General features: G+C 43.2%; 1 protein-coding gene across 1 annotated transcript in view; it reads left to right on the top strand.

Annotated features, from left to right (window-relative positions):
- Positions 1 to 3,627: 3,627 nt before the first annotated feature.
- foxo3b (forkhead box O3b) overlaps positions 3,628 to 24,772 on the top strand; it is a 41,344-nt gene continuing 20,199 nt past the window's right edge. The window contains exons 1-2 of the mRNA XM_069158151.1: positions 3,628 to 3,930; positions 4,288 to 5,018. Coding sequence (XP_069014252.1) covers positions 4,458 to 5,018 — 561 coding nt within the window. The 5' untranslated portion in view covers positions 3,628 to 3,930; positions 4,288 to 4,457. The remainder of the gene's footprint in view (positions 3,931 to 4,287; positions 5,019 to 24,772) is intronic.

A 24,772-nucleotide genomic window follows, 5' to 3' on the forward strand; every position in this document is an offset into this window, starting at 1 on the left:
GATATTTTTACTGGCTGTGGCGCTTTACGTCTTCCTCCTGTTATCCTGTAGGGGGCAGCAGAGGGCAACCCATCCCTCAAGGTTTATTATTGCGTCCATCTAAGGATGAGGTCATCCTGGTGCACCACTCCAGCCTGGACCAGCCCACTCTGACAACTATACAGTATCTCTACCAAGAGTGTTATATAAGGTACTGTGTCTGAAATCTCTTAGCAGACACCATCATGAGACAAGTCCAGACACATCACAGTAAATATATAACCATATAATGAAGCACAGTTAAGGTGTGTGCGCAGATACATGAATATAACATGTCTCATTAAAAAGTGCTTGACTCAACAGCAAGGCTCCATGTCTACCCCACCATAACTTTCAATTTAAGACAAATCAATCATGCTCTATGCCGAGGCCCCTAATCCAATCAGAGCATTATGTCGTTTGGGGAAAACATCTGACACAAACAGAGATGGCCACCATGCTTTGTGATTGTCTTAATTGGATGATTCACGCTGGCTTAGAGGAGTGGTCTTCGTCTCCATCCCCTCTGGACCACAGATTTGATACTCCATGCTGACGGAGGGGAAAAACTGAAACGGCTCACCTTTTGTGTCTTTCTCATCGACTTATCACTGGAAATAGGAACACAGGAATATTGTGTGGTTGACATCCCTTAGATAAAACACAATATGTTCTAATAGGCCTAAAATGTGAATTATGTTTCAAGGTAGCCTTTGATGTCAGAAGGTCTTGTTAAAATTAAAATAATGAAATCAAGTTTTGAGAAAGAACAGTTGTCAAGGACAAATTACTAGATGTCAGACATTGTCCTGATGCAGTTGATCAAATACATTTTCTCTGGATCACATCTTATATAAGTGGTTCCAACCTGTTCAAGCCTGTGAGTTGTTTGTTTGAATGAAAAAATAGGTAAATACAAATGATTCAGGTTTCTGTGTGTTTACTTGTGTGCACGGCCATGTCCTTGTGTGACACTTTTGTGGCCTTAAACAGGAGCCTGTAGGATGGAGCTGGTTTATCTTAGTGCAGAATTGATTGGTCCAGTGCCAGAAATACTATAGCAGGGTATTTAAGGAACATGCCTGACATTTATTTTGTACATACTATTTTATTGTATATACTGTGCATTTTTATATTTAATATTTTTTTATCAATATTTAATATCTATCTATCTATCTATCCATCCATCTATCTATCTATCTATCTATCTATCTATTTTATTTTCACATAACATACAGTTGATCGATGCATGTTTAAAGAATTTTTTTTGAATAATTGAAAAAAAGAGAAATTTGCACATTATTTTAAGTGTGCAGGTGCATATTTGTGCCAGGACAAAAGATGCCATGAAGTCAGCGTTTGGTCAATTGAAATAAAATAATAAAGACATCCAAACAATCTAATCAGTTGGGGTAAATTAAAGGTGGCACTCAAAAAACAAATGCTGGTACGTACTCTTGAACAACCTGAACCTTAAAATCGTCAAAGAATAAAAAGCCAGTTTTAAACATGTGCATATATAGGAGCAGAATCTGTGAGAAATAAATCATTGAAAGCCTGTATTGTTTCTTTGGACTGGTCCTGAAACAATTATTTAAAAAAAAAATCAACTACTTTTACCTTTGCAGGCCTTAATCAATGCATCAGGTTCATCATATTTAAAATGGAAGCCAAACAAATGTCATGCTATTCTGAATGATCACCAGCTGCAAAAATAGCAAACAAAATCCGACTTCAAATTCTCGAGCAGCACACAACATTTTTTTATCAGTTCATATATTGAAAAGCTGATACAAGTAATTTAGAGATAGAAAAGCCTTTGTCTCAGTCACTGTGCATGAGGGTTTTTTTCTGCATACAGACACAAACTCTCACTCAGACATCCTAACCTCTCGCTGTACATCCAGAGTAGTTAACTCTACAGTTCTCTGCAGGAGCCAAACTGCTGCATCAGGTATTCTCTTTGATGTAAAGGGAACAAAAACCTTCACACAATGTGTGTACGTGTAGGGCGACTACCTCCTGTAATCCTGTACAGTAAAGACTCCAGACTGCTGCTGTAAATGAGCATGTGAGCTGCACCGATCTGCCTGCGTAAATGTGTGTCAATGAGCGCAGTAAAACAATTGTCAAACAGAGCCTGTCTCTCTGCTCTGGTTGTGATGAAGACCACCCTGAAAACACACGTGTAAGGCTCGTATACAATATGTTTGCAGCTGTGTTTTCAGCAGTAAATAATAATAAACTGCAGTGGGATGAATTTACTTGCATCTAAGAAATGTTACAAGGACACCATAAAAAATAAAACTGTAAACAGACACATCACAGTAACATACAGTTACATGTTGTTGTGTCACAATGCAAAAAAAACACAGACACATTGATGCATAATAAATCCATCCAATAATATTCAAGTGATATCTTGTCATGGTCAGCTCTGAACGCGCATTCCTGCACTGAAACGGCGAGCACGCGCATCTCGCACGGCAGGCAGCCCTCGGTGAAACAAAGGAGAAGTGGCCGCGGCTGTTTTGATCCAGTCAAGGTGGAGGAGGAGGAGGAGGAGGTGGTGGGGGGAGGTCCAGAACATCACTTACAGGACGGAGAACCATCTAGGATTTCTCCCCTTATCTCTGGGTGACGTCATCATGAAACTACGGAAGGGGCGTGGTCTGGGAGCCGTGATAGGCGTGATTGACAACCTGGTTCGCTGATTAAAGGCACAATCAGCCATTGAACTTTTAGTACTGAATACTCTTCATCTTTCATGATGTTTTAAACAGTATTAAATAATTATCTGACTCTGGTGGAAAATTATTGTAAAATTCTTATAATATTCCAAAAGACGATACTATAATATGCAGTAAGAAGCTGTTTCAGATCTTAAGATCTTAAGGAATATTTTCTCTATAATGATGTTCTTAATGAATTACTGGTACAATTGAAGAGAATACATCATGGTACGCATTCTTTCTTTAGAAATAAACGTTGGGACGATGACCATAAGTCTGCCTCTATTCCAGCACTTTATCTGTAAAATACTGCTTTAAGACTAATTGAAACAGTTTGTCGATGAGCATAATTGATTAGTCAGTTATTAGATTAATTGGCAGTCATTGTTAAGTGACTGTGATTTGTTAGTATTTTTTTTGTCTTGTCTAAACTTAGCATCTTTGTGTTTTGCACTGTTGGACAGACCAAAAAAAGCATTTTTGATGTATTGACTCTTCAGTAATTGTAATAGTTATCTTTGACTATTTTCGGATGTTTTATGGGCCACACAATGAATTGACAATGAAAAATACCCATCAATTGCAACCCTGAACTGCCTTTTTATGACCAGGTGAATCTATAAAAATAAGGAAGCACACCTGTGGTGCCAGAAAGGATTTCAGACACAGTATTGGACCATGAAATTAACACATTACTGGACTGAAGTGTTTCCCTCGTCTTCTTCTGTTGAGCCCATTTATTTCTGTGCACATCAACATGTTAGGACGTGTCCCTGTCTCCACCTGCTCGCAGACAGCGCCGTCAGGCTGGACTGTCGTGTCTCTTTAAAAGGCGATCCTCCCGTTGCACAGGATCCAGGGGGGCTGGCCCTTGATCGACTTGCATGCATTCGGGTGTCTGTGTGCGTACGTACGTGTGTGCGTGTGAGTGCGTGGATATGTGTGTGTAGTGCTGTGTGGAGAGCAAATCGAGATCCAGTAGTAACCCGGAGTGAGGTGGCAGTCTTATTCCACATCGACCTGCCCTGCGTCCATCCTATTTGTCTTAATATCGCAGAGCGCACTTGATGAGTGAAAGACAAACGAGTCAAGATGGCATGTGGAAGTGGCTGTGGACAATCCGGGATCTAGTCTCCTGGGTTTTTTGCTACCACGGAGCGCAAGTGACTGGCCGTGCAAGGTATTTCATTTAAAGTGTTCAAAGGGGAGGATTTATTTCCCAGAGAAAGGAGGTTTGAGCACTTTCTCTCCAGCCGATGATCTCCAGTAGGTGGATTCAGATCCGTGCACCAGGTTTTGTGTTGAGCTCCTATTAATGAGCAAGCAGTGTTTCATTAGAAACGGAGTGAAGCTCAAAGAGGAGAATAGCTTACTTCAAATCCTTTTTTTTTTTTTGGTCATTTTAGTTTTTTTTGGTCATTTTAGTTTAGTGTAGCTTCATTGACAGATGTTAAACCCAAACACACAGCCGCTGTATTGTGTGTCGCGTTCATCTTCTGTTTTTGGTTTGTTAAATCTCTCTTTATATCCTCAACAGGCTTGAAGAACTAAGTTGCTCTTGGCCCTGTTGGGACTTCGCTGGTGTGGAATAGCAACAAAGGACGGGAGCGCGCATTCATGGGACGCGACTTTGACAGCTCTTCATTTCTTGTCTTATAACTTTATTACCTGGCAGCGGGGGCGAGATTGTGACTGGAGCTGGAGACAATGGCTGAGGCTCCGTTTTCCGACGCACTCCCGGACTTGGACGTAGTCATCGACCCGGATTTTGAGCCCCAAAAGCGGCCCAGATCTTGCACCTGGCCGCTGCCACGACCGGAGTTGAGCGCGGTGAAAGCGGAGAGCAATGACACAGATATCATACCCGAGGAAGAGGATGACGAAGAGGACAACGCCACCCATACGGCCATTGGTGTCAATGGCGTGTCTGGCGTGGCGACGGAGGACCAGAGCAGCAACAGCCCCATAGCTGATGGAGCGCTTTCCTCCCCCGGACAGGAGAGCGGAGGCTCCCCTCTCTCCACGCACTCCCCGCCGGCCACAGCTGGTGCCCTGACCCCCAGCAGCCTTGGTGCCGCGCAGACCCCAAGGAAAGCATCATCTCGCCGTAACGCCTGGGGGAATCTCTCTTATGCCGACCTGATAACCAAAGCCATTGAGAGCGCGCCAGACAAGAGACTGACGCTGTCCCAGATTTATGACTGGATGGTCAGATCTATCCCCTTCTTCAAAGACAAAGGCGACAGCAACAGCTCTGCAGGATGGAAGGTAAGAGTCGTCCCAGCACCCACCCGGCCCCCCTCCTTCCTCCATCAAAACAAAAACAAAAAGCATGTGGCTCGCAAACCCACTGACGTACACGCACAGACAGACAGACAGTCACACGCACACAATTTTGCCAGCGCTGTTTTTACGAGCGTCTATTCGGAAAGTCTGGCACTCATTATTCCTCTCATTATCATACTAATGGAAATTACAGATCAGTGGGAAAACAGGGAAAATGAGAGAAAATGACACCAGGGCGTCATTTAGGATCATTTATCTTTTAAAGTGGCGGGTTTGATGACCTTTACGTAATTGTTTTTAACAAAATATGAAAATCTTCATTGGTCCCTGGACATTGTGTGCATATATCTCCAAAAGATTTGGAAAATGTGAATGGAAATTGCATTCGATTTTTTTTTTTTTTTTTTTTAATTCTGATGTCTCTGTTGCATGGTATTCCTTTGCTGGCTGGAATTGGAGCAAACAAACGTTTTAAACCGGTTTGTCTGGAGACACAGTGCCCTATTTTGAGTGATGCAATCCCGTTTAAGACGCTCAGAGAATGATACAATTACATAAGACAGTTACTGAACAGCAGCTAATCCATTAATGGACCAAGGAGCTGAATGCAAACAAAACCATTCACCAATAATGCTGCGTGTGTGAATCCTGAGAAGACCTCCTTTATGTGAAACGTCGGCGTGCTTCATTGCAGTCACGGCGTCTTTTTGTGCCTGTGAGATTATAATGCTTCTACGCGTTCATGGTTTCGCTTGTATATTTAGAAGATAACTTTCCATCATGCTACTGTAACCACAGAGGCCTTGCCCTGTTTGCCATTTGTTATGTAAAGCTTGGCAGCGATCTGCCAGTCTCTTGGGTCAGGTAGACAACTGCCAAGGTGGCTGAGCCTGCCATGGGGGAATTACATAACCACTGGGCTGCCCTGAGTTTGGGCGAGCTGTTAATGGTAAAGCTTCATTTTAAAGGCATGGCTATAGTCGCCCAAAAGACATATGGGACCTGTGAAAAAGAGCAAATGAGGAAGGCACAGAAGGTCAGAGAGCAGAGATTAACACCCATCTGAAGCTGAAAGACCAGTCCCACGGGGTGTGGAGCCTATAGGCCATATTTTGTCAGAGCTTCTCAAATTTTGTTATGTGATATGTTTCAGCGAACAGCAAAGAAGGAGGCTGTGTGCGTAGCCTCACTAAGTCAAGGCCAGGTTCGCCGTCACCACGCAGGGTTGTTACCCCTGGAATTTCGGGCATGAGGGCCATGCTGTCAGAGGTTTAGTGTTACACATGGTCTGTTAGTAAATCTTAACTGCAGCTCACAGCCTATGCATTCTTTAGTTTTCTTATAAAACACTATTTTCAGTACGGACCCAAGTTGTTTTTCTTTCAAACACTGACCTGTGACACCACAGTATCACAAATGAGGTTAAATGAAGTTCACTAACGGAGACCTTTCTTCAGGTTTATACAGCTCCAAAGTGATGAGCAGGCTTCTCAGTCTGAATATGTCACAAGCTGCTGTTAGCTTTTAGTCAAATAAAAGCCAATGCAACCAAAGACAGACAGCAGAGCCAGGTTTTCAGAGGACTACCTGTGTCCAAGGACTTCTTCCAAGCCCCTTCGCTCTCCATTTCACTCTTTGACTCAAAATATGCGTCTCAAAATAGCACCTGTAAACAAGCACATAGCACTCCGAGTGTGTGTGTGTGTGTGTGTGTGTGTGTGTGTGTGTGTGTGTGTGTGTCTTTGCATAAACCAAAGATTAGGTACACCTGTGTGTATTTCTGTGCAAGTACACGTGGGAGTGTATGCTTACATGTGTGCGTGTTTGTGTGTATGTGTGCAGGTTTTCCTGACTGGAGTGAACTTTGTGCTCTAGTATTACTTAACTCTGCTGTAACAGGCCCGCTGCTCTCAATAGCTAGCCATCACGGGCTGAGACCTAGTTATGTCATGCTCTTTTTTAAGGTTAAGACATTTTAACAGCTAACTACATGCAGTAAATGGTACACAGAGTTCTCCAGCTCGTATACGTTTGTATACGTGCACAGACATATGCAGTGCACTTGTCTGGTCATGTTCAGGTTCATCGCTGGGGTTCATGACTGAGTCTCTGCAGTGGTCTCATAGTTTTACTTACTAGAATCTCTCCATTAGATTACTTAATCTTTATGAGCTTTGGGTTGCAACAAGTTGTGATCAATGTGAGTGTGAGCTCATTTGACATGTAAATTAATCTTAAAGTCCTTTTGTAATTGATGGCTATTTACAGGCGCTTTTCAGCTGAAACCACAAAAGTTAAACACAGCTTTACTCATCTGAGCCCTAACTGCACAACAAACAAAAAAAACAGGTTCATCGATAAAACAACTGGAACAGACACACACAGTTGTGACCAGGCTACCCTTCACACATCACCCCATCTGATTTTTGTCTGGAGGCGTATGGGAAACAGCTCCTCATATAGGCTCAAAGTGTTGATTCTTTGGAGTTGAAATGATGTGTTGTTCCTATCAGAGCAGGACAAAATGGAAGGGCCTCATGCAACAACAAAAAAAACATTAGTCCTTTCATTGGTTCATCAGAAAAGAGGGGGGGGGGGGGGTTTATCTGGGTGATAAGATCCCAGTGTCATCCATGAATATTACTGCAGGACATGGGGAGTGGCTGGAATTCCAACTTTAACATTGTCTGAGGTCGACATGAGAGGACTGGCTAGTAAGGAAATTCTTATAATACTGAAGAAAATACCAAAAAAGATTCGCTGGGGAAAAAAGGGGAAAGTTGATATATATGTGTGTGTGTGTGTTTGTATTTGTGCGTGTGTGTTGCTCTAAATTGGTGTATTACAAGTGCCCCCTGGCTGTGATTCCCAGTGGAGGGGCTTGAGGGTGTGTTGGGCTAAAGGGACGATAGGTTACGGGAACCCACCTGCTCCGGGCTCCCCTCCAAGTCTGAACAGTATCACCTCAAGCAGCCAACCTCTGCGTGAGGGAACCCTCAGGTTCTGTTCTAGTTCCATTTCAAATCTATGGACATGTTTTTTCTTGAACCGCCTCAGGAGCTTTATTCCATCAAGATTTAAAATTACTCTATAGGCAAAAGTATGTGGACCCCTGAACATGAAACCCAAATGTGATTGCTGCACATGTCATTTTAAAACCACAGGCATTAATCTGCTGTTATAACAGCTGAAAAAGACTTCTGTCCAGCTTTTGTGACCTAGCTTGTAGGATAGCATTGATAATGGTAATGGTAACTGGTAATGTAACTTGCTTGCAGTCGGTGCCAAAGTTCATCATGAAGGTGTTGGCTAGGGTTGAGGTCATGGTTTCTCCTCTCCGAACAAGGGGAAACCGTTTTCTTAAAGCTGCTATGATCGAAGATGGTGTGAAAACAATGTGTAACGTGTAATGGGTCGCTTATAGTGATGAATTTTGACCTGAATCTATAGCACCCCTGAGCATTACAGTGCTTGAGATTGAGCTCCTTGCTCAACTGTCTAATCTTCAAGAATACTGTTTTTCCAGCTGAAAATGATGAGAGCATTCAGCTGTAAAAACAAATCCACCATTAGAGGTGGCTAGAAACGTGACTAATAAGAATGCTAATGATGTGTAAATAAGGAGCTGGTTTTCTGTCAACATTGTGTTCACAACTTCTTTCCAGTGCCTCCACATGTTGAAAAGAATCAGTTATTGCAGGTTTAAAGACTTGGTTGTGTGCATAAGGTATTGTCATGTTGAAACAGGAAGGGGTCTTCCCCAAATTATGCCACAAAAGTAGATTCACACTATTGTCTAAGATTGGAAAAAAGAAACAAACCAAAAATACACAGACGCATGTGGACTGAGGTGTCCAGATACTTTTGGCCAAGTGGTTATGTCAACAAGTATCTCCATCTGTTCCTTCTTTCTCTCTTCCACCGTCTCACTGTTTGTCCGTCTGACTGTGTGAGTATTCCTCACATTTTCTGTCATAATTAGTCAAGACAGCGACACATGCACGGATAGGCAAATTGAAGAGTCTCTTGTGTGTGCTTGTGTGTACAGTATAGACTTGCATCTCTCTTTAGTACAAAATGGCTGTCAAAAGGATGGACAAGAAAGAGCATATTTTGGTTTCTGTCCCTCTTTTTCCCATAATTTTCTGCGTCACTCGCCACCCATGTCACCCTCCACACGATCTGTTCTCCTCAAAGACACTTCTCAATTATTCAGTGCACTTGGGATGAATTCAGATCGCTGAATTAATTTTTAAGAGCCTGTTCTTGGCTAAAGGCTAACCCTCCTTCCAGTTTCTGTCTCTCCTTCATTGCTTGAACTCCTCTTTTATTTTATTTTTTTTACACTCCACTCCCTTTTCTCGCTCTCTTGCGCCATCCCTCATTATTTTCCTGCCAGGTCCCTCATTTGTCTAGATGTAAAACACTGTGGTGAGCAAAAACAAGTCGTTCCCCTGCAGCTTGCCGCTGCTCCTCTCAAGCACAACTCTTGAAATGTGTTGTAGGCTCTAATGAATGGAGATAAATCTTGGGCCTCTCCTCTTATTACTAAAATTACACATCATCTTGTGTCCATCGAGGTAACACTGCAGCATTTTTTGAGACACCTGAGACATTGTAGGAGAAATGAATAGTCTTGAAACCTCAGTGTGGCTCAGCTGTGTTTTGCAAAAATGGCAGAAATGGAGACATATTTTGAAAAGACTTTAGAATGGCTCTACATGATGATGATGATGATGATGATAGTTGGAGGCAGACAGGTCACAGGATTTATATGTTGTGTGTCTTGTGCACATACAGCAGAAAAGAAACCAGCTGCCTGCACATGCCCAGTCCTTGATAACATCTCAAATACAAACACTTGTGTCTCACCGACTGATTACATGACATGGGGGCTCGGTTTGAGTTGGTATTTTGCCTCATGCGCAGTTTGTGTAAATCCTTGCAGGACATAACTGAGTGGCCTGACACTATGGCAAACAGAGTTTTGTACAAAGGGAGGCCACATATCATTTTTACACTTTAATTTTTGAACAGAAATGAACAAACACATAACTAGTGAACTTCAGGAGGAAGTGGTGGGCTGTTTTGTTTCCGTTGGATAGAGCTAAGATCTGTCTCATCGAAATATGTAAGTCCTACGCTGGTCCACAGCCCAAAACATAGTTTACGTTTCAAAAAACCAGCTATGAAAGTGTGAGACGCCTTCGTTTCACGTTGGGTTGTCAAAGGAGGAAGTCATATGAGGGACAGTGTACGTGTTGGGAGGTTGTTCGATCAAGCACGGGACTTTCTGCAAAAATATATGCAGATTTATTTTGAGTAACATAAGTGATTAAACTTTTCAGAATGTATTTAACTTATGTAAGTAACAGTGATTTTAACCCAAACATGATCTTTTCCTGAACCTAACCACCTAACTACGTTTTGTGCTGAGGAACAACGTAACTATTACACATTTCGATGTGAGACTAGGTTGGTTTATGTTGGCTTTAGCTACATATTTACCGTAAATGCATCAGAATGGAGTCAATCTTTTTATTTATTTTTGTCAAAAATGCATATCGGCACATCTTTTGTAAGTAATTTTCTGTGATTTTTCCACAGCTTGCATGCTAACAAATCATAGGTGGAAATTTCCCCGAAGATTAACTTTAAGTTATTTGTTGTTGTATAGCTTGGAGAACTATCGTGTTTCAGTATCTTTCCTGAGCCTGTTGAATCACCAACATTTCTGATCCTCCTGTCAAGGCCCGCTTACACTATAAAACATTTGCTCAGCAGTTTAGTCAACATCAGATTAAACTGATCTTTTCCAACTGTTGGTGCGTGAAACTGGTGTTCCAGCCAGATAACTGCAGCAAAGAGCACAGCTGAAGTTGCAAAAAATCATCAAGAGCTGGTGAATAAAAATAGTAGGAGCATTGCATTGACAGATTTTCCCCAGAAAAACACACCAAGATGGCGACATACAAGAAGTACAGATGTCAAACATGCAATATTCAGCTCGGTATGGTAGAAAAGTGGTCTGTCTGGTTAGAGACTAGTTTTTAACTTTAAGGTCCAGGGTTAAATGTCCTATAGTGTCCTTGAGAAGATGTCATTGCATTCCTCCCTGCTGCAGGTTTACCTCCTGTTTTGTTGTTGACCCTGACCTTTGACCTCCCCACAGAAAGATTAAACAAAGAACAGTTTTCTAGCTCAGAGTCAATAAATTACACGGAGCAGAAAAGCTATAGTTATGCAGGACTGGAAAATCGTGCTCTGGGCACGTAGCTCCAAGACATACTGTCTGTTTGGCTCCGCAAAAATAAATAAGACACGTAGGAAACCAGCAATTACACATCCCCCCCCCCTCCCCCCTCCCCCATCTCGCTCAGCCCAGTTTGCTCTGTCTAAATAAGCTAACTAGCAGCTGGCCCGAGATACATATTTACTGTACAGATGTGAAAGTGGCATCAAACTTTTGATTTGGCTCTGGACAGAAGAGGTGATAAGATCATTTCCCTAAAAGATGTCTTTAAGTAATTTGTGTGGACTGAGATGTCCACATACCAGATAGCAATGTGTAAACCCTAATGTGTCTGTTGTGATTGAAAATATGACAAAAACATCCCCATCAACCTGTGTTCATATGTGTGCATACATCTGTGTGTGTGTGTGTGTGTGTGGGCGGGGGGGTTACTTATGTGTTTCCTTGGCAACAGATAACTTGTCAACCAGGTGGGGGGATGAGTTGCAGTTTGGGTGACAGCTGATAACAGAGTAACCCAGTGAACATGTCTGCCTTTGCTTTTACATACATTCTCACACACACACACACACACACACACACACACACACACACACACACACACACACGTACACACACACGTACACGCACAGAGAGCCCGCCTGCACATACCTCCCATTCTGGCCTTGCCTCTCAGTCTCTCTGATAACCACATTGCTGAAATGGGCCCCTTGCCTCGCTGCCTCTCCCTCCTCTGTAATCGACTCCTTTCACCACACACACCCGAACACTCGGCAACACACACCCTCTCTGCGCGTGTGTTGCCGAGCCGTATTTTTTTTATCTGCGGTATCTTGTTCATAACTTTTTTTTTTTAGAGGCAGAAGTTTAAAATTATAAGCAGTGCATTGTGTTTTGTGTGGGTGGAGGTGCAAGTAAAGAACAGATTAACTCCGTCTGTACTCCCTGTCGTCACCTGCACTCTGTCAACAGTCATCTGACCGTGGTTTATTTGACGGTAATATCTCTGAATTTGACTCACTGTTGTGACTCTGGGCTTTTAAACTTTAATTTGTTTTCTTCTGAGGCTGTCTCTTTCAATTACACCACCCCACCTATCCAGCACCCCGCAGTCTGCACAGGACGGACTGAGCTACTGTTCCTGATTAACATTTAATTGACTACAATGAAGCTTTCTGTGACAGAATCAGAAGAAGAAACAAAAATCACTCTCACAAGTCTTTCTGTGTTGCTCTCGCTCACGTTTTAAGACCAAGATTATCTGCTTTCCCTGTCATGCACCCCCTCCATGTCTCACCTCTCCTTCCACTCATACCCCGCTTTCTCAGTCAGGGTTAGTCCAGATTGATGAAAGGCAGATTAAACCAGGATTATGATAGAATAAATGTTTTGGAAGCCGCAGTCGCAGCTAAATTGAGCTAACCCACCTCTGTCTGTCTGTCTGTGCACAAACATGTATCATGTGTTCGCAGATGCGTGAGTAACAGAATTAGACACTTCTCATAAGTGATTATGATGAGCCCTCGGTGTGTGATATATTGCGTCAGCGTCCTTGTCACAGATGGCTGTTATTGAGAAGTATTTTTAATGACCGCAGGAGGAAATACTTCAGGTAATTTCCATTGTGAAACCACTATATTGATTAAGGAACGTGAAAACAGGAACATCAAAAAAGTTGTTTGAAAACGGCGACGGTTCGTAATATTTTGGCTGATCAGTTTATCATTTTTCCTTTATGTAAGAGCACAGTGGAGATGGAGCACCTCCTGTTTAATCACTGGAAAATCCAAGAAGTATCACGCAGTGCTTAACATGCAGTGCATGAAATGTAGTTTCTTAAAAATCACCAATAATTTCACAAAAATAAACAAGGAATTTAGGGCTGGAACATAGAAATTATATACTTTATTACTTAATCAAGTAATTATTTATTTATATAATTTACTACTTGCAGCTTGTCATTGGTATGGATTTTCTGCTTTTCTTTATCTTTGTATGTTAGTAAAATGTTATCTTTGAACTTTGGTTAGTCGCACTAAACAAGCAATGTAATTACATACACATTTTGTTCCACCATTTTCTACTATTTTATAAATCAAATGATTTAACTATTAATTAAGTCAATAATCTGCGGATTAACCGATAAAACTCTCGTGCAAAACGAACAAAGTATTCTAATATTTCCCTGGCCGCGGTGCAGTTTTATATGCTCTGCAGACCCAGAATTACGAGGAGAAGCTCTTCAAGCACAGAGACGGCACTCCCAGATTTGATAAGCAAAGACTGAGAGTGCCATCAAACAGCCGTCCTGCCAGCCACCTGTTCAACCCACAGGCTTTCTATGCGGACACACAGGATTCTCTTGTCTCTGTGAAATCCTATAGGTCAGAGTCACACATGTGAAGCGTGTTAGTTTCTGGTATGATTTACACAGCTTGAGATGTGTTGCCGTACACATGCTGGGCTCCAGTGTTCCACGTCCTCCATGCATCATTAAAATGAGGGAATGGTGCTTTCAGTTTTTTCTGGCACATCTGATAACAGTTCGCATAATGTCCCTACAGTGATTTCACCCCTTCATGTGTGTGTATGTGTGTTTTGGGCTGACGGGGCCTGCTGGCATAAGAGTACTCACGTTAGGGGTACCTCGCACGTGAGCGTCTTAGGACTAATCCCACTCTTCATGAAGTCACAACTATGGGTCCGACACACTGTGTGTGTGTGTGTGTGTGTGTGTGTGTGTGTGTGTTACTGTGGTATGAAGGCAAGCCATTGTTGAGCCTGCTTTTACCACTGACAGAGAGAAATGAGGCTGATGGCTGCAGCTGAGCTTACATCAAAGAGTGTGTGCCTCCATGTGTGCGCTTCTCTAAATATGTGCATCTGAACACGTTTGAACATTTCACACAAACACAAAGTAGAAAAATTCCTTCGGTTGGTCTCACGCAATTTATGTTTTTTACAAGTATCAAATGTCAGAGCTCGCATGAGAGGCTAACTGTGAGGGTACAGAGAAACACGCAAGGGGTACAATTTCAATTAGACTTTTCTTTTCTTTTTTTTTTTAAGCTGGGATCCATCTGTTCTGAGGCTACACAAGTTAAAAACTGAATCTGTGATCTGTTGCATCCACTCCTCATTTCTCATCTGTTGGTTTGGTCAGTTTTCATACCCTGTTCTGGGGTTTTCTCTTAATATCAGTCTTAACTGGACTTTTCTGTTCATGTTACTGTGAGGAGGACATTTGTGTTTCTGACTGAAATGAAATTACTGGAAATTTTCATCTTAAATGTGGTGCATTCATTCATATTGCTGTGAGAATGGATTAGAATGACTATTTTCCAACACTTTGGTTCATGACCAGATACCTTCAAAACTAAAGCTTCAGCTCTACTTTGTGTTCAGTGCTTCAGAAAATTGTACTATGCTAACTGTTGAACATGTTAGCATGCCATGAGCCTTAATTACGTGATCCCTCTACTCCACCCTCAGAACTGATTTTCTTTACGTCACCATACTCGTATCTTTAACTTATGAGAAGATGAGTCAATAAATGACTTTCCATCAGTCCAAGAACTTCCAGTTTTTCTGCCTCTTGTCATCTCAGAGTGAAGAAAGTAGGCCGAGTCACAACCCAGATTAGGAGGTCGCTGTGGATCCGAGGAGCTTGGCTCCTTCCTTTTTTATTTCTTCCCTCCTCTCATCTTATCTGTTATCGTTTATGAGGCCTAGGTAAACCTCTGTGTTTGCACACCTGGGTTTTATAAGGAAGCGTGAGGGGGAGTTGATAAGGGTCAGCAGATACGCCTATAGAACGAGGCAGCAGCAGATATGGGTCGATCTAATAAGCATCCACCGACATGCTGACAGAGCACCAACTGACTTGACCTCCAGCCAAATCATTTTCTTGTAAGTTTGTTTGATTGGGGAACAATTCAGAGCTGAAGAGCTGACAGAAGAATCTTGCAAATGAATTCAGCTCTTTCAAGGCTGAGGGGGAAACTGTGGGGTTTGTGAAATTGGAGGTCAGGGTTGTGGGCATGGAAACGTGTACCTTAAGCTGACGAAGGGAAAGGTCAAAACCTGACTGCTGGCCCAGTGACCCAGAGAGGAAGGTTACTGTGCCTCTCACTCACACACCTACAGTCTCAGTTTGACTCTGGGCAGCTAGTGAGCTGTTAGCAATGAGACTCTTCCACCTTCTCCCACATATTCTGCTCTGCTGAAATTCAACTTGACAGTGTTGCATTTGATGAAGAGGTCTAAAACATAGATGTTAAACTGAGGATATGAGACCAGCGTTACGAGGTCAGATCTCTGAGCCAGACGGGTGTATATAAGAAAAAAAAAAAAAAATGTAAAGCTCAAAGCCGCTGTGGAAATGTCCTTCAGCAGGGCAACAAACTATGCTCAGGTTTTTGTCCTTGTGCTCTGTGGGAACTTGAATGGGGTCATGAACCCCTGTTGTTAAAGCCCACTGAAACTCACTGTACTGTGAGGGACAGGCTGCTCGTGCCCACAAACTTAAAACGTATGCAGACACCTAATGGAGTATGAACGTAACCCGATGCACATCTGCTGTCCACGTCTGTTTCTGTACTATACTCCCCCCTTAAGACACAGATTTACTTGAGTGACCACTAGTTTTCTGGATGTAGATTCTGGTAACCGTGCACATGATTGTAGGAGAACCATGCTTTTCTGTGCAAAGGGCAAAAAGGCATTCACTGCTTTAAAAAAAAAAAAAAATCACTGACGACTCCTCACACTGACCCAGGAAAGCCGGGTGTGTATTCTTTAGCCAATAACATTGAAAGGAGGATGATTTATGAATACTTAGAAGACTGTGTTGCAACTATTGGCGAGCGCATGGTGTTGTAGATTTCTGTCTTTGCGTATCTTTGTTTTGCTCTCGATCTCCATCCCTCACCACGTGCCGTGCTTTTTTTCATCTGATGCGGGTAGCCGGGCAGAGAGAATGCCCATCTGTGTGTGTGTGTGTGTGTGTGTGTGTGTGTGTGTGTGTGTGTGTGTGTGTGTGTGTGTGTGTGTTTCATTGCTTATGGGGGCATGAAATTGCTCCAAAGCCCTAAGGCACATTGGGCACCGCTCTACCCAGACAGAGTCTTCCTCTCTGTTTTTACACACTCTCCCTCAGCCCTTCCTTCGCCTTCACCCTGTGTGGCAGTGTGTTTGGAGGCATTATGGGCGCATGTGTCCGTGATTCCTCTCTACTTGTAGATCGTCCCTCTCTTCCCACGGCGACCTTCATCCCCAACCAGCAAGCCATCTGCCTGTCAATCACTCAGTCCCTTGGTGTTGCAGAGGAGAGTTACCAATACTCAGAGACAATGACCTCAAGACCTGGAGGGTCTCAAAATGGCTCAATAGCAAGGACAGAATCCAGACATGCACACTTGGAGGGAAACAAGCATGCACTAGTGGACACGCATTATATGCATACACGCACACATAAAAACTGGAGCAATACACACTGCAAGTAGCCCACAGTGTTGTGCATATTTCTTATTTCCATGTTCTGCTCCAGGCATTTGAATGCGTAGGAGCCCTGATATAGTAAAGGCTTTGTGCTCAATAGAAATATGTGTGTGTGTGTGTGTGTGTGTGTGTGTGTGTGTGTGTGTGTGTGTGTGTGTGTGTGTGTGTGTGTGTGTGTGTGTGTGTGTGACTGTATTCAGAGGGGGCTGGGCTCGTGCAGGGGAAAGCCCTGACCTCAGCTGTTGTTGTACATTTACCCCCAGAGAGATCCTCACTTTCCCTACACACACACACACACACACACACACACACACACACACACACACACACACACACACTTTACTTTCTGGAAGGAAGCCTTCAGGTCACTGTGACGAGTAAAGACTCGAAGCAAAAGAGAGCAAAAGTTGAGAAGAGAGTGGGCCCCTCGCCTTCTGCTTTCCACCTCCTCCATCTCCCTCCTCTTCTCCAGTCATGCCCTTAACATATTGGTGGTGGTGGGGGATGGGTACATACACTGTTGGAAATCATGATCTGGCTGGAGTTAAGCGAGCAAGATAGTATGTGCAGTCCCACCCTGTCACACTATTACTATCTATGTAGGAGACGCTACACACCATCGGCAACTGCAACCAAAGATAATTAAAGGGATACATGAAATACCTCGTTTTGAAAAACAACTGTTGATATAGTTTTCATCTCTGGAACTATTTTGTCTTTTAATAGTGTATTCCTTCTTAATCCTCATGGTAAATGAACAAGCTTTACAAGAGGGCAGAAAACACGATTTATTAAAATGATGCATGGTAAATATGAAAAATATTCGGCAATCCCTCTGGATTAAAGCATCAGTGCTCTGTTAACTTAAGTTGCATCTTTAACAGCCAGAGGGAAGATCCTTTACGGAAGAAGCAAAGCGACCGACTCTTCCAGTAATACGAGCTTCACTGGAACAGATTGCACGGCAGCGAAAAGGTGTCTTTAATTTTGAGCAGTGTCTCTACCCTTTTGTTTTATCACTGTCAATATTACAGCACTATCCAGATAGAAGTCAGTCACATTCTTTGGTGTTTGTCAAAATGCATTGTGGGAAATGTGAGAAAAATGAACTCAAGAAGTCGGTGAAGCAGGCTGAGGAAAAAGTGCCAAAATAGCAAAAAGGAAAATCATAGTGCATCTAAGGATTAAATATAAAAATACTAACTCATAATGACAATGCTAGTTAAGTGCATTATGCTAGATTATAATATGTATATCATTGATACCCAGGCGATTGCTTCGAGTTGGAGATTGCAAATTCGAAAAAGTTACATAAAATGTGAGACGACATCCACCCAACGTTGCACCTGCAGACAGGTGTGGGGTGAGTGGGTTGCAGGCGAACACTATAGCATGCCCCGGTACGGTCCCACGCCCTGGTCTCCCCATGTGAAAGTATAATCATCTCAGACCCCCTCAATCTGGAGAGAGCTTAGTGAGTTGAGTGCAGCTCTCTCTATCTCGCGCTCTTTTTTTTTTTTTTTTTTTTTTTCCCCCAAGTTTCTCGGGTCGATATTGGTCAAGAATCCATTTTCATATGACCACTCCAGTCAATATGTGCATTATTCATGAAGACCCATCACCCCTGATAGGCTCAGCTGTCCACTGAAAAAGAGGGAGGCCCATAATCCATTTCCAGAGTGTTGGCTCAGTTGCGGGAGCTGAATAAGCCTCCATCTCTTCAAATATGGGTTAGTGTGCCTCACGGTGCCTCAACGCTGCCCCCGCTTTCACCTTCAGTTTGCTTTTTCCTGCTTTTTTCTTTTTATTGTCTCTTTTCCTTCCTTGCCTTTATTTTTTGCCACCACAGCAAAACACCACCAAATAGAATAGAATAGCACAGAACATAGCCTAAATGCTTATGTAAGCTTTTCTCTGAGAGCTTGTGGTTAGTTGGCTGCCGGTTGAACTTTCCATTTTGCACACTGCCAGGGATGCCCTCATGCTCTCTGTGGTGGCATCATGCTGTCAAAGGTGTGTGTGTGTGTGTGTGTGTAAGGGCATATCAAGTGTAATTCAGTGTGTACGTGTGGCTAACAGTTATCTCACTATCTCTGTTTTGAGGCTTCCCTTCAATGAGCTCAGTGCTTCTGTTGTGAGTCAGTTAGCAGACGTCTACACTGAATCTTGTGCACTCATATTGATTATGTTATCTGGCACGAGTCCACATACATGCGAAATGTTTTCTCTTGCATTTAGGACAACAACGGTTCATTGCATTGGTGTTGCATCAAATTCACAAACCCTCAAAAGGTTGAGGAATTCAGCATTTTTATGCCTCCAGTTTCACAACAGCCGGAGCCACAAACCCGTCCAACCGTCTCGTGAACACGATGTCTCGGGAACGCCTCAAAGGAATATCCTCAAATTAGACACAAACGTTAACTTTGACTCGCAGCTGAACTGATTAAAATTTCAGGGTCAAATGTCAAAAGTCACCCAGATTTTACAAAACAATTTTGTGGCCATAACTCGGTAATTCATTCCCTAATTAAAACCAAATTACACACAAATGTCAAACTGGTGAAAAGGTGAGCGTCATCAAAATGTTCTAAAAAAAACACTTTTCTGACCATTATTCAACGTCATAACTCAGAAACAGAGGGGGGGATTTTGACCATATTTCACATTAGGTTGGATACTGAATAGCTGACTATAATCTTAGGTGTCATCTTAAAACTGTACTAATTGTGTAGATCTTCTGATGCTGTGCTGTTCGTGAAGCGTTGACTACTATAATGGATAAAACCTTTTGTTCTATCAGCTTTAAAGGCCAAATTCCTTCAAAATATTCCCTCCATATTGCTATTTTGTGGGTCTGAATAAACCACCGCGAGGCAGTAATTCTAGTTAACATTTAATTACCGAGTTTGACTGAATTTCATACAAGTCAAGCAGTAAAATTCAAGGTTTTTGGAAAAATGCTTAAAAAAAAAAAAAAAAAAAATCTGCCACTTTTGATAATTTTTGAAGTTTCAGTGATGATTTCAGAGCAAGGAGGTGCAGCACAGACCTGGAGGCTCAGAAAAGACTAGACCTGGACCAGGAAAGGAGCAAGGACAAATATGGGACACTAATCCACTCTTTAGCATTAGCCAGTATTAGCCTTCATCTGTCTGCGGTCATATCACCATAAGACACTGAGGCTGAGAGCAAACAAGGAAGGAAGGAAGGAAGGAAGGAAGGAAGGAAGGAAGGAAGGAAGAACCTTTTTTTTTTTTTTTTTTTTTTTCTTGTTCATGCCTCATTTGCCTTTACTCTTTGCTTTTCTAATTTTTCCTCCTTCAGCTTCATCCTCTCCCCTTTTGGGTGTCTTTATTTTGCTCATTTTTACTCTCTCATCAGTGGAGCTCACCCTTCCTCTCTCGGTCTCCCTCATTCTCTCTGTATGATTACTGAAAACTGGATGGAGACAGCGCAAGAGCTCTGCGAAGAGTGGCCGATGCCATTGGCTGGCTGGCACTCCACCCCCACTCGTGATTGGCCGCAGGCCTCGACGTAGGATTCAATCAGCTGGGTGGAAGTGTATGTAGGTCAGTGTGTAGTGATGTGAGCCTGCTCCCCTCCTCCACCACCTCGGTTTGGTTTGGTGAACCGGCTGTTGTGTTAATTGGCCGCGTTCCAAATCTCAAACAGAGACTGGAGGCGAGAGAGGAAAAGGGGGGATAAAGCAGGGAGGTTAAAAGAGGAAGGGGAGTTGAAGAAGCGAGGAGAAGGAAGGAGGAGGGCGAAGGAGCGTAGGTGGGGGAAGGGGATGATTTAACATGGGGTACCCTGTTGCACTCAACGGTGCAATAGTACAGTGTGTTAGTCAGTCAAACACACAAACACAAGAGCTCTCCAAACAGACAACCCTCGGCGAATACAGCGGCGCAGCGTATTTATTTTCTCTCTGTTTAAATGTTGGAAGAGATGGAGTTGAGGGACAGGAAGAGTACCATGAGTAAAACTCATGAAAGAAGACAGATTGGCGCATTGAATTGATTTTCTACCACTTCAAAAACCCCTTCACGCATTTATTACCCAACTGGCTCTTCACCCAGACGCTGATCACAGGGCATCTCCGCAGTGTCGTGGTCTACAAACGACTCAGACAGAGGATTGCTTGGTTATCTAATCTGCTGGGTTGTGACTTTGCAGACACAGTAAACCCATTCATATGCACAGCTATCCTGCCACAGCTATCCTGCCACAGCTACCCCACACCTCCTCATTTTACAGCTTTTAAAGAGAGCGCGCTGCCCAAAGAGAAGAGAGGCCTGCTCCTCTCTACACCGGTGAATAATTCACACTAACCCAAATTCTCCTACAGTGTTTACTCTACCCCTAAGAAACCACACACACACACACACACACACACACACACACCCCATAAGTGGTGCTCCCAAGGCGTTGCCCATAGTAGACTAACCCAGACAAGCAGACTGTGAAAAGCAGACAAAATAAAGTATTGTACACTTCACTTTACTACTCCCTCTGCACCCATGTCTGTCTGCATACTTCACATTAAAAGCACCCTGCAGCCGTTTGTGTTCTCTGCAGCCCTGCCTCTTCCTGTCTGTCTGTCTGTCTGTATCTGTACATCTCACCCTTTATACACCCGCCTGTATTATTTTGAATTAGGAACCCACCGTTTGGTACAGTAGAGCTCATTGCATTATAGATGTAGCACACAAGGTTCATTCCTGCCCCTCTGGCTTTCTTTTATTTCCTTATTTAAATCTCATCTCTGTCTTTCAGTCTTCTCACCCTGCCCTATCTTGGTGGCAACACCACACACACACACACACACACACACACACACACACACACACACACAGGCTGACTTTAGCCTGACTTTACCCTCTTAGTCAGCCAGCCACTGACCCACTTAGTGCAGAATAGCGCACCAGACAGCAGGCTTTTTACTCCAGGGCACTCTGGGAAAACTAAGCTAAAAACAATAAAAGATGCATATACACATACACATACACACACACACACACACATACTGTATGTAGTGGACAGGCTTACTCTGGTCATGCAGACCACAAACGACACAGTTTGCTTTGGTGCTATCAAGTCGTCACATACATGTTGGTCCAGTGCTGACATCACTGGACCCGTGAATACATCTGGGAAAATTTACAGTCTCGTGTATCTTTCAGGACATTCGCCAAATATACGCTAATCTCTAGTCACTGCAATGTGCCCTCTGAAAATATGCCTATTAGCTGTCTTGCTGCGAGCTAGATAAGGAGATTGAGACCACTCGTATGTCTGTCCACTTAATATGAAACTGGAGACTGCAGCTGGTTGGCTTAGTTTAGCATTAAGACTATAACTGAAGGAAACAGCTCGCCTGGCTCAGTACAAATCTGACAACCTCTCACCTACAGTCACCGATTTGTGTACAGTAAATAACAATCTAAATATTATTATTTTTATTAAACAAACAAGATACAGATATATAGATATTAATGAATTTTAGTGCTTCTACCAGGTTTGATTTTGATCCCTTTTAATAAAGCCAATCTAACTTTTTCCCTCTCTTTCTGGCTAACTGATAATTGCTAAAATGTCATAACATGGCTATAATTTCTCGCCTCTCGATTGGGCGTCAATAATATAGATTAAATAGGGCAGTGTGTGCATAACACACACAGAAACACACACACAGAAACACACACACACACCCCACAAAGCATGCAATAGTGCAGACACACCTTGAAACTTAAACATGCAGCTTCATCGAAGATATACACCAAACACGACAGAATATTTGACCAGACAGCAAGACACATACGCAGGACACAAGCCATAAATGACCGTTTAAATGTGACTGTTTAATTTTGTTTTAAATGATGACACAGCGATACAGCAATAGCCCGTTCTGCTCTTTCTTCCTCCTCGATCTTGTGATGCGGCAAGCGAGCACCAGACCGGCGAGCAAATGTAACACTTCCCTTTTTCTCTGGTTATTTCTGAGTTTGAGGCTGGCGGCTGCACGTGCCACCCAAAAGTGACTAGTGCGAGGTCAGCATGTGAGTTCAGAGGGGTAAAAGTCACAAGTTGCATTTTTATTCTGACATTATTCAGATACCTGAAACCACTTTTTCTTTTTTTTTCTTTTTTTTTAAAGGGGGGGGGGGGGGTATCAGTAAACATGCTGTCTTTCCCATCATTGCGTTTTTCCTGAATTACTTTTTGTCCGGACACCTTTTCCACTTTCTTTCTTTGTCGTACTACTTTGCAGATTTGCTGTCTGAAATGTGAACTTGTTGCATGACTAGCATTCATGAGCGAGCCTTTCATTACAGTGTGCATGTTTGCATTCGGGTCAAAGCATTGTCAATCAGCATTGAGGTGATGTTTGTCAGAGGAGTCCTCCTTGAAGGATTCACTCACTCTTAAGATCAGTGCGAACATATGTGTGCTTTTTTTTATTGGCGTGTGGAAGCTGCGGTATTGAGCCTCTCGGAAAGAAGCCCGCTCGGCTCAAAAGCCTGTCAGCGCTTTCTTTCTCCCTCGTTTTTTTACTCCACTCTTCCTTTCTTCTTTCTCTTTTCCCCCCCTTTCTGGTTTACAAGGCCTTTGCATACAAGATCCAAAGGATTACCAGACACACCCCTTTCAGAGCCCTGTAGCTCCACAGTCACTTCAAGGTGTGTATGTGTGTAAAAGCGAACATTTGAGTAAGAGCATTTGAGATCTCACACTTTCTACCCACTTTACCTCCTCGGAGAAAAGAAAGTGTGGGAGGGAAAACAAAAAAAGAGGTAGAAAGAGAGGAGTTCGGAGGGGGTGAGGAGCAGATTGAGTGATAGCTGCTTACCAACACAGACATGGGGGGGGGGGGGGGGGGGGGGGGGGGGGGGGGGGGGGGGGGGGGGAGGCAGAGAGCCGAGTTTTGGCCCGCAGCCAGCTAGTGCCACCATACAGCTTTTGTGTGGAGAGTTGACTTAGAAAAGACCTTTCAGAGAGGGAAAGAAAAGAGTGGGAGATGACAGAAAAATACAGAAACTGGCAAAGAGAGAACAGCAGAGAGAGGAGAGACGGGACAAAATAGGAGGAAAAATAAACACAAAAAGGAGGACTGTAAGGGAAAGGACAGACAAATAATGAGCGAGGAAATAAATGAGGAATGGGAGGAGGGTTTAAACCAGACGATAGAGACTCATTCATGACTCTGTACAGTATATTAAAGAGATCAGGCCACAGCTACACTGTTCTGCCCATCTAACCCTCCCTCCCTTCTCAGTCCACGCTCCTCCACCCCCACTGCAACTCTGTTTCACCTCTAAAAGGTCACAGAGAGACTTTAATAACATGCAGGCATGAACTTAGACACACCTTGTAGTTAGGTGAGGTCAGGGGAAATGCACTGATGCCCCCGTGTCATAATTGGGAAATTGTGGGCAGTTTGAATGAGGTGATGACCTGCTTGTGTGATACCATTATTTCCTCTTATGCCATCACATGCATGAAGAAAACAGCGACCAAAAGACAGAAACTGTCCCTATACTGGCTACACATGCACAAACTAGAGAACAGAAGGGGTAGCTGTGCGGTTGCCACCGATCTATTAATAGCAGGGTAATATAAATACAAAGTACAGCATGTGGGGAAAAAGAGCTCAATCAGAGGGAAGGTATGGTGTTGATGCGGTGAGGACATGACACTGCGGTTCAACAGAGGATACTGTTCACGTGACTGTGCTTGCGTCCTCATGGATGTGTACGACATGCCAGTGGCTGTAAGGAAATAGCAGCCTGACCTGTGAGCAGTAGTAAGCGTGTTTGTGTGCGTATTGTCATGTATGAAGCGAAGTGCTAAGCATTGAGCGCCCTGACAGAGCTGGGACAAAGAGAAGGATGAAGGAAGGCAGCGGAGGGCCTCTCGTATCCCCGCTGAACCCTCCCTGCTCTGGGTAAACCGGGCCGTACTCCTACTCCCAAATAACCCC

Source organism: Embiotoca jacksoni, unplaced genomic scaffold, assembly GCF_022577435.1.
Source record: "Embiotoca jacksoni isolate LCO1_2020_lvr unplaced genomic scaffold, fEmbJac1.0.p SCAF_23, whole genome shotgun sequence".
In the NCBI taxonomy this organism is placed as follows: Eukaryota; Metazoa; Chordata; class Actinopteri; family Embiotocidae; genus Embiotoca; species Embiotoca jacksoni.